Below are 10,374 nucleotides of genomic sequence, written 5' to 3'. Positions count from 1 at the left end.
TCTTCTCCCTTTTTCTCATTTTCCTTTCCAATTTATATTCTAAAACCTCAGTGCATCTCCATTGCCAATCATATCAACCAAATACAACTGGATATGTATTTATAATATGAATCAAGAAAAGAGTGTTTTTTTCCTAAATGTGTTAATGTGTTCAGATATGCAAACTTTATTAGACAAGTTATAAGTCATAAAAAGGGACTTGTAATAGGAAATTACTTATGTAGTTGTTTGAATACTAATATAAGTTACCGGGAAGGGACTTCTTCTAACACCTCGAAATTTTAGAGAGACTGGTTCTGTAACATGGTATCAGAGCTTAGGCTGGCGGGAGGATTCAGGTTCGACTCCCTGCCACCCTCTATATTCTCACAATTTATCGTGACACGAAAGGCAAATTAATGCCCCAAATATGAACGCCCGTGATTCATTATTCGACCAAAAAATGGGTTTTCGAGTGAGGGAGAGTGTTAAAATAATAATATAAGATCATGGAATAGGCCTTCCTCTAACACCTTGAAATTTTAGAGCGACTGGTTCGTTAAGTCCCCGATCGATTCAATAATTTACTTTTTTGAACGAAAAAAATGTTCCAAATGTATATTAAACATACTTATGTGGTATGAAGATACATTTTGTACGTTACGAGTTCTTATATAAAATTTTAAAGGTAAAAGTATTATAAATCCTATATAAAAAAAATTATATCTATACATGAATAAAAGAACATAAATAATTAGATCCATGCATAAATATCATGTGACAAAAACTAATAATCCCATCTTCTCGATCCCCTCGTAGAATGTCTCTTAAAAATATCACTTATTCAAAGAAATTTTAATTAAGCATTTGTTTGATTTCTACTCGTAATTATATTTAAATTGAGTTGAGTAATCGTATTTAATATATTCAAACAATAAAAGTAATTTATGGAAATAATATATTTTTCGGAAAATAAGAATTTTTAAAATGATTTAATTTTTAATAAAATATTATTGGGTAAAAAAGCTATTCCCTCCCTCCCATTCAATTTTACAAAAAAATTTCACTGTTCGACAGGTAATATAAGGTGAATATTAAGTATATTTACATAATTTAATTTAAATTTCTATTTTTTAATTAAATTTGAAATATTAAATTTCTATATAGAATGAAAAATTTAAAATTTTTATTAAACATAAAGAGGTTTAAAATACGTAACATAGGTGACAATATATGGAGTACTATCTTATATATAGGTCTGTAGTAAATTATAATTTAAAAATATAAAATAGAAAATTTATTTCATTTTTCATCATATATAGTTATAAATTTTGATTATCAAATTAAAAATGAAGTTGCGAGTAGCCTCAAAAAATTTCTGAGGGGCTTTCATCGGTGGAAAGCCCCGATCTTTTTTTTATTATTCATTTTTCTTGATTAAGTTCTAATTTTTCTTAATAAATTTTTAATTTATTTGGGGTTTGTTTGATCTCTCCTTAATTGTGAGAGTTTGATTTTTGTTTTGATTTATCTTGTTGTTCATCATGTCCGGGATTGCAGATCTGCAGGATTTTCATGATATTGATTTAGTAGTAAGGGTTTTTATGCTTATGCATTTATGGTCGATTGATCAAAATAACAATTAGAGGATTACATATCTTTTCAAAAAATCACTTGGTTGCCCAAAAAGGAATGATTCGACGGCAATATGATTATATGTTTGTTCAATTTTTTTATTTTTTTTTAATTTTTATCGTAGGTAACCCGCAGCCGCTACCTTTCGGATGCACACTGGGTAAACCCTACGAGTTCACGTAATAGCCTGCAAATCACGTGAACCAAGGTAAACCGCATTTAAGCGACAGGCTCTGGCTCATGAGGCATAATCATAAATTCTCCTCCTGTGGGATTCGAACCTGTGACCAAGAGGTTAGTTTTCCTCTCTTTAACCAACTGAGCCAACCCTTGCGGGCTGTTTGTTCAATTTCGATTATATGCGTAGAAGCCATATGCCTTTTTATTATTAAATTATTATATTTTTTTATAAAAAACGAAGTTGCGCATTTTTTATATTTAAAAAATTATTAAAATCTGATGAAATAGTTTAAAGTGATTATGTAGTATAATCACGGTAAAATCACACTTATCACAGTAGAGTCAAATATAAAATTATTTTTTTCAAATTTCAATTGTTAAACGTTTAATTATATTCAAATATAATTATTATTATACATTAACAACGAATCTGATGAAATTCTACATTAAAACAAAGGGTTCTTTACGGTTTTTTTATTTTATAGAAGAGTTTGTTCTCCCTTGAAGAAAAGACTAGTGTGTATTCAATTGAAATTTTGAAGTAATTTTATGGATTTTGAAAATCGCGGGGTCCTTTAAAAACTTGAAAGTATTTAACAAGAATTGAAAAAATCTTATAAAATCTGAGTTTTTTAAATTTACATTTTAAGAAGTCAATCAAAATTTCGTGGTATTCGATTGGGATTTTAAAAAATTCATCAAAATCCGACAGTATTCAAAATTCCATGAATTTTCTTTTATTCAAAAAAGTGGTGGATTTTAATGGATTTGCTAGTACATTTTTAAAATTTTGAAATCTCTTCAAAATAGATGAGATTTCGATAAATTTATGAAAAATTTCACAAAATCTTCAAAGATTCTAAATTTTTTTAAATCTAACTCCATTAAAATCTGCGAACAATTAAAATTAACAATTTTTTTTTAAAAAATTCATAAATTATTAACAAGAAATCTTAAATAAATACGCTGAGCCCGTCATATGTACAGAACTCGTCCCATGTACAGGACTGAATGGCCGAGGGGGAGTAGAAGACAGGGAGAAGGTGCCGGAGAAAGTTATGTCGTGTTCATGAGAGCTAAGTTGAGTAACTGAAAGAAAAATTTCAATTCCAGACAAATTAATCAACATCAACTTAAGACTCCCCTTCATTAAATAAACCTATTTGTCATTAAATCCTAGCTACCACCCACCTACTCAAACAATACAAACATACATTATACATACATCATCAGTTAATCACAACAGTACAAACAATATATCCTCACCGGATAATATGATTTTCCGGCGATCCATTTTGACCACAGTCCTACTATATTTTCTTCTAATACAAACCCAATCTTTCCCTTTTCCCAAAAAGCCTGAAAAAATAAAAGGCCCCATTAAGACCATAGTCATTTTAGTCATGGAGAATCGCTCATTCGATCATATTCTTGGGTGGATCAAAAAAACCCGACCCGACATCGACGGCTTAACGGGTCAAGAATTCAACTTTTTAAACGCTTCTGACCCAAATTCACCCAAAATCTTGGTGACTGACAAAGCCAATTTCATTGATTCGGATCCTGGTCACTCAATTCAAGCAATTCAAGAACAGGTTTTCGGGTCAAATACTACTTTTTTCGACCCGGCTCCGATGAATGGGTTTGCTCAGCAAGCTGATCAAATGGGTGTTCATGGTTTAGCTGAAACTGTAATGTCCGGGTATAAACCCGAGTTGTTACCCGTTTATACTGAGTTAGCTAATGAGTTCGCGGTGTTCGATAAGTGGTTTGCTTCAGTTCCGGCTTCAACTCAGCCTAACAGGTTCTTTGTTCACTCTGCCACTTCACATGGTGCTTCAAGTAATGTAAGGAAGGATTTGATTAATGGGTTTCCTCAGAAAACTATTTTTGATTCGTTGGACGAAAATGGCCTTAGTTTCGGTATTTATTACCAAAATTTACCTACTACTATGTTTTTTAAGAGTTTAAGAAAGTTGAAACATGTTAATAAGTTTCATGATTTTGATTTGAAGTTTAAGAGTGATGCTAAGAATGGTAAGCTTCCGAATTATGTTGTGGTGGAGCAGAGGTATTTTGATATTAAGCATTTTCCTGCTAATGATGATCACCCGTCGCATGATGTTGCGTTGGGGCAGATTTTTGTCAAGGAGGTGTATGAGACATTGAGAAGTAGTCCGCAGTGGAAAGAGATGGCGTTTTTGATCACGTATGATGAGCATGGTGGGTTTTATGATCATGTGCCAACGCCTGTTTCGGGCGTGCCTAATCCGGACGGGATTATTGGACCGGACCCTTATTACTTTAGGTTTGAGAGGTTGGGTGTTCGTGTTCCTACATTGTTGATTTCACCGTGGATTGATAAGGGCCTTGGTACGTTTTATTTTCGAGTTTTATTGCTACAAAAAAATTGTTTGAATAATTTTCATGCTTTTGGTCGGGGTTTAGTTTGTGTTTTTTTATGGAAAAAACGTCGTCGTTATTTGTGTTTGTTTCTATGAAATTAGTCATAGGGTTCACTCATCATTCCAAATTTGGTTAAATATGCTCTGCTATAATTGGTGTATTACTGTTCCTGATTCTAATATTAGAATGAAGGCCGTACTAAGTAAAAGATGGTTAAAGTCTACTTTTTGGTGCATTTAACTCACTTGTTTGATTGATATTTATGTTAGTTCTACGATTTGCCCAGAAAAAGTGAGCAGATACTGTTATTATTTATATCAAAAACTCATTTGTAAGTAAATATCTTATGAGTAGACATCATTTTGATTCTTATGGAATACAATAGCACCTTTTTTTTTGTATAATTAGGATTAGATGTCTTACAAATGAGTATTTATTCTGGATGAGCGAGAGTCAAACTCAGAACCCCGAGACGACAAGAGATAAGCCCTTACCACTTGAGCTATCTCATCGTGCGGATATAGTAGGACTAGTACTTAATTATGTACATTAATCGACACCAAGGACATATTAATGTTATTGAAGCTAAAACTTGTGAAGTAACGTTTGGCTAGAAACTGGGTAATGGTATATATATCTAGTGCACCCACACCTGCACCATTAGGGGCGGATTAGGAAAGGGCCCTGAGAACAGGATTCCCCTCTATTTTTTTATAATTTTATACTATTAAAATTAATTCAAAATTCTTGAAGTGCTGTTACAGAAATTGAAAAATAGGATTGTACCTCTCCTTAAATATTATCCTTGATCTGCCCCTGGAGATGGACAGGTACACATATAAAAGAGTCGGCACAACCTAATGGTGTTTCTAAGTTTTAAGTGTTCTACAAGAAAAGAAAGAATGTTAAAAATAACAATTTTTTGGTGTAAATGGCTGAAAATAATCATTCTGGAAGTGGATGGTTGAAAGTGAAAATACAGTTTGGGATATGCATGTGCCATTGGGGTATCATGTTTTGTATTAAATACGCATTTGTCAAATGGGTATCCATTTTTTTTAAAGATACATATTTGGAAAATGCGTATCTCAATGGTAATACCCAAACTAGAAATACGTATCTTTAGTAATTTTCTTACATACCCAATTCTCAAATGCGTATTACACTTGCCCAATTACGAAATGCGTAACCAAAACGGTATTTTCAGCCATATATTTTGAAAATGAGTATTTTGAACAATTTCAGCCCAAAAGTGGGCATCACCCACAAGAAAACATTGTCTACTATTATGGTCTTCTGTAGCTCAAGTAAAATCAACAAATGATACAAGTGCATATTAGACTCACCGTTTAGTTATGAGAACTTTGACTATATTCTTTTGATATAAGAGTCTCAACTTTGAACCTTGAATAAATAAATGAACTACTTTTTTTTTCTTAATTCAATTTAGTACACATACCATCTGCTCCTCTTGGTACTGGCATTCACTTGGAACCACCTTTGCATTAGGACTTGAGCCACAATTGTACTGATGGCTACCTTTGGTGTTTCGTTTGAGTTATGTAAACTATAATCAGACCCGCTACCAAATCGGACCACCGTAAAAAACTTAATTTCAAGGGTGCAATTTTTTTTCCCTATAAAGGAGCAAAAACAAGTTGAAATTATTTTAGAGGCACAAAAAGAAAAATTTAGGGGCATAGGATTTTGATTTGTTTGGGGTTTAAAAATTTTCGGCCTTTTATAGTATTACTAGCACCAGGAGATTCACACAGTAACACACACATGACACATGACAAACTCCTTGTATACGTCAATTTGGATATTTTTTTTAATACCAACTCTTACATCTTGTTCCCGCCTATATATCTACAGACACATAAAACTGCTTTAGTTTAGTAGATTGGACGTCACTAATAAGATGAGATGTCTCGAATCTAATCATGAAACAAGAAAATTGTGGGACGATTTATATATATATATATATATTCTTTCCATACAAAATTGCTAGGTTATTGTTTTTATTTTCCAAATATTGAGCGACTTGGCATCTTCTCTTTCTGGTGTTTTTCAGTGATCCATCAGCCTACTGGGCCAACCCCATCTTCACAATTTGAACATTCTTCTATCCCTGCGACCGTGAAGAAGCTTTTCAATCTAGAATCAAATTTCTTGACAAAACGAGACGCATGGGCAGGAACTTTTGAGAATTACTTCTTCCTTCGTGACGGTCCACGTGATGACTGTCCAGGTTGGTCCACTATCTTTATGAGCAATTGATTACCATGACTTTCTGTCTTTAGCTATTGGTTACCTTTTTATTGTTTAATCATTGTAAAGAGACGTTGAAACTTTTTGTTCATGTACATGTTACAAATGGAAGATTTTTTGAGAGCCAGTCACAAAATTTAAAAGAAAAATGGCTGAATAAAATGAGTTTAGATAGATAAAAATCCTATATTACACACTTAGCAGAAGTTCCTATTTTGAGATATTATATCAATACAATCCGAAATATAAATACAAGTAGTTTTCAATTCTCATTTCCTGTTGTGCTTGTTCCGAAGTAGTTCTCAGAACAAAATGGTGGCTTATATAATTTCTGAAGCATAGTAATTATTTCCGGACAAGTTTAGACAATTCCGTACATGCCTCATCATGGATCGAGTATCTCACAAAAAAATTGCAAGCAATGTCACCATTTATTTTCTTGTTCAAATCTAAATTTATTAATACTAAAACACTGTTACATCTAATTATTTGCCTGTTCTGTTTTCAAGTAAAAGGGTAAGCTAGCAGTTGGGGGGGGGGTAAATTTCGCCTCCAGCCAAGGGATGTAGTTTTCAATGTATTAGGTTAAGGCGATATCGCTTAAAACATATAGGCAAAAGACAAAGTTATGTAATAAGCTTAAGGCTGACATCGCTTAAAAAAGAGAGACAAAAGACCAAGTTTTCGTTTAACTAAATACCTATTGATGTTGATTCGTAACTGATCAAAATATTGCTATACAGAAAAGCTTCCAGAGGTTAAAAAATCATTGAGAACTGGTGGACCGAAGGAAGACGCAAGACTCACTGAATTCCAAGTTGAATTAATTCAGCTTGCATCCCAGCTTAACGGTGATTATCTTCTGAACACTTATCCTGATATTGGACAAGGCATGACTGTGGCCGAAGGCAACAAATATGCAGTGGATGCTATTCAGAGGTTTCTGGAAGCTGGAAGAGCTGCTTTGAGAACTGGAGCTAATGATTCCGCTATGGTTACAATGAGACCTTCCCTCACGAGCCGTACATCTGGAGAAGAGAAGAGTAAATATATAAGTTCATATTAGTCTTCACCAATCTACAATAAGTTGTATATAAATATCTGAATACCCCTTTTAAGTGTATATAATATATTTGGTTAAAATAACCGACTTATAGGCATATAATAACATTGAAGTACAACCTCTTACTACTTGTAATATGCATACACTTAAGATGTAAGATAACAGTTGGTAGTAGTGTTGAGCCTTATGAGGCCTGTATGGAACCAGCCGGAAGACTGGATATGTTGGACCCCTGACCTATTCCTTAGATGAAGTATTGCTTGAACCTACAACTTAAAATCTTTCATATTTATCTGGTTATACAAGGTAATGTCATTGTATATGTTCTTCCTCCTTAAATTTTCTTTTTTCCTCATTGCAGGAAAAGAATGATACTCCCGTCCCAACAGAGAATGATTTGTCATCCATTCTTACATGATGGAAATTTGAAAGTCACTTGCCTAGTTAGGTACTGTTATGACTTGTGACAGTACTCAAAGTTCTGCTAGACTCCTATGTTTTGGCATGGTGAAAGTTTAGGTATCTATATTATGAAAAAACAATATTCCTAAATTGCTCCAGTATACCGGCTAGGATACAGAAATTTATTTACCCGGATAAAAAGTGGATCAACGCCAGCTATTCATCGATCACCCATAGGCTACACTCCAAAATGGTAATGCAGGTGGGATTAAATTGTCGAAAAAACTGTAAGATGTCTACGATACCACTGTCAAAGTCTTAAATTTTGAAAAATATTATCGGATAAGGTTTGACGGATCGTGCTAAGTAGGCATGTCAAGAAGTCTTTACACAAAATCTTTCATGGCATGTCTAAATGCAGGAGCACACAAATCCAAGCGATGGGCATCTGAGTTTATTAAATTTTGGAGGCACTGTTAATCTCTTCCTTTTGTTTTGCTGTTTAGTTGAGTATTTAATAATACCCTACATCTGCGCTTTCTGCTGTTCATGTTTCTATATCCTACACATTCTGTAGTTTTTTTGTGTGCAATTAAAGTTTTTGGGTGATCTTTCTGAGATATGGCACCCTATCCTGGCGTATGTTTGTCATGCTATTATGGTTTTCCGGAGAGAAGTAGAAGGAGAAACGCTTGAGAATACATTTATAACTTAGCTAACAAATCCACTTTGCCCCTGGTGCATATTGGAGATTTCAATGACATGCTATGTGGCTGATAAAAAAAGTACACATAAGCATCCAACATTCCAACTTCCTTGTTAAATGGCTGGAACTTGATTTTACAGAAGGTAAACTTATTCGGGGAAATAAAAGAGGGAAGGAAAACTGGATCAGGGAAAGCCTGGATCGTGCTTTCGCCCCTGCCTTTCAATATGTATTAAGTGTCGGTGTTAGGATAGACAATGGGTCGGGTTCGGATCGGATCGGATCGGATATTGTAAAATCCAAATTCAAATTCAAATCCAAATATTTTTGAGTTATACAAATTCAAATTCGTCGGGTTTCGGATCGGATCGGGTATTTTTCGGGTATCCAAAATTACGAATAATGTAGTCGAATTTAATATTATTTATATATACAAACACTATTAATCACATTTATATGATAGCTAAAATTAAAATACATTGAGCACGGTTGGATAGCTCAAGTGGTTAAGAGCTTATCCTCTGCACGGGTTGACATAATGAATAAAATCTAAAATATATTGATAACATAATATTTAATATTTCATCACAAATCATTATTTTTATAAATATATACAAAGTACATCTTACATAATAAAAGTTGATTTTGAAATGAAAAGTTACAATTCACTAAATAAGTATTGACAATTTTGATAATAATCTACTATTACTCAAATAAAACAAGAAAACTATGTAAATTATATGTATTACATCAAAAATATTACATATAATTTATAATAAATGTGCGGGTTTTAATCGCGTTTTGGGTTTGGATTGGATTTCGGATTTCGGATCGGGTATCAGTTCGGTATAGTTGAAATCCAAATCCAAATCCAAATCCAAAATTTCGGGTTCTGTATATCCAAAACTTCAGGTTTCAGATCGGATATCCGTCGGATCGGACTAATTTGTCACCTCTCGGTGTGATAAATTTTAAAATAAATAACTTGTAAGTTACAATAAATAAGTTTTTTTTTATCTATCTATATTATACTATTCTAAGCATAACATCCACCAAACGTTTGGTTGTTAGTGGATTATTCGGTACAATTGTTTGATGCGGTAAATAACAACTGCTAGATTTAAAGTCAGAATTACTGATGTATGGTTTTCATAGCTCCAAAAAGGGTATCGCGGAGAAATGTGCATTTTTTTAGAGTACTCATATTTGTGGATTTCAGAAGTGCAGTTGTATACAATATAAGAATTAGTAAAACTATTTAAAAGAAAAATTAAACTTAATATATTTCAATAAATTATAAATTATTGAATTTTTCAGCAACATTTTAGATCAAAATAAATTATATACAATCATGTTAAAGTGTGAAATATATTTATAAGAAACATTATATTTTGCTTTGAATAACTATCTTATACTTAAAACTAAAATGTTAATAAAACTAAAATTAGCCAATTTTCAATCATACTAACTTTAATTTTACTAATATAAGTTACAATTTTACATTTGACGAATAAATATTCATTTTTTTACTGATTAAATAATAACTTTCTTTAAAAAAGTTTAGAATTAAATAAGTACAATGAATAAAAGTATATAATAGCATAACTAAATATAAAATTATAATGTTATGGAAAAAAATTCAAAATTTTATAATATTCAGAATAATATATAATTTTACTATTATCAAATTTTAGTGGGAGATTTAAAATTTAAACTGATTATTACCAATTTT

At 32.3% G+C, this 10,374-nt stretch overlaps 1 protein-coding gene across 1 annotated transcript; it reads left to right on the top strand.

The window, feature by feature from the left end:
* Positions 1-2,782: 2,782 nt before the first annotated feature.
* Positions 2,783-7,770, top strand: LOC141697515 (non-specific phospholipase C1). The gene is made up of 3 exons (XM_074501921.1): positions 2,783-4,167; positions 6,275-6,451; positions 7,215-7,770. Exons 1-3 carry the CDS (start codon positions 3,069-3,071, stop codon positions 7,535-7,537), a joined length of 1,599 nt encoding a protein of 532 aa, XP_074358022.1. The 5' UTR covers positions 2,783-3,068; the 3' UTR covers positions 7,538-7,770.
* Positions 7,771-10,374: the final 2,604 nt, after the last annotated feature.

Source organism: Apium graveolens, chromosome 11, assembly GCF_009905375.1.
Source record: "Apium graveolens cultivar Ventura chromosome 11, ASM990537v1, whole genome shotgun sequence".
Classification (NCBI taxonomy): domain Eukaryota; kingdom Viridiplantae; phylum Streptophyta; class Magnoliopsida; order Apiales; family Apiaceae; genus Apium; species Apium graveolens.
This window is presented reverse-complemented; position numbering and strand designations above follow the sequence as displayed.

Excerpts from the sequence above, each read along its gene's own strand:
- LOC141697515 (XM_074501921.1), top strand. The coding sequence starts at position 3,069 with ATGATTTTCCGGCGATCCATTTTGACCACAGTCCTACTATATTTTCTT. Across the intron at positions 4,168-6,274 it reads GTGGATTGATAAGGGCCTTG|TGATCCATCAGCCTACTGGG; the intron begins GTACGTTTTATT and ends GGTGTTTTTCAG. Across the intron at positions 6,452-7,214 it reads TCCACGTGATGACTGTCCAG|AAAAGCTTCCAGAGGTTAAA; the intron begins GTTGGTCCACTA and ends ATTGCTATACAG.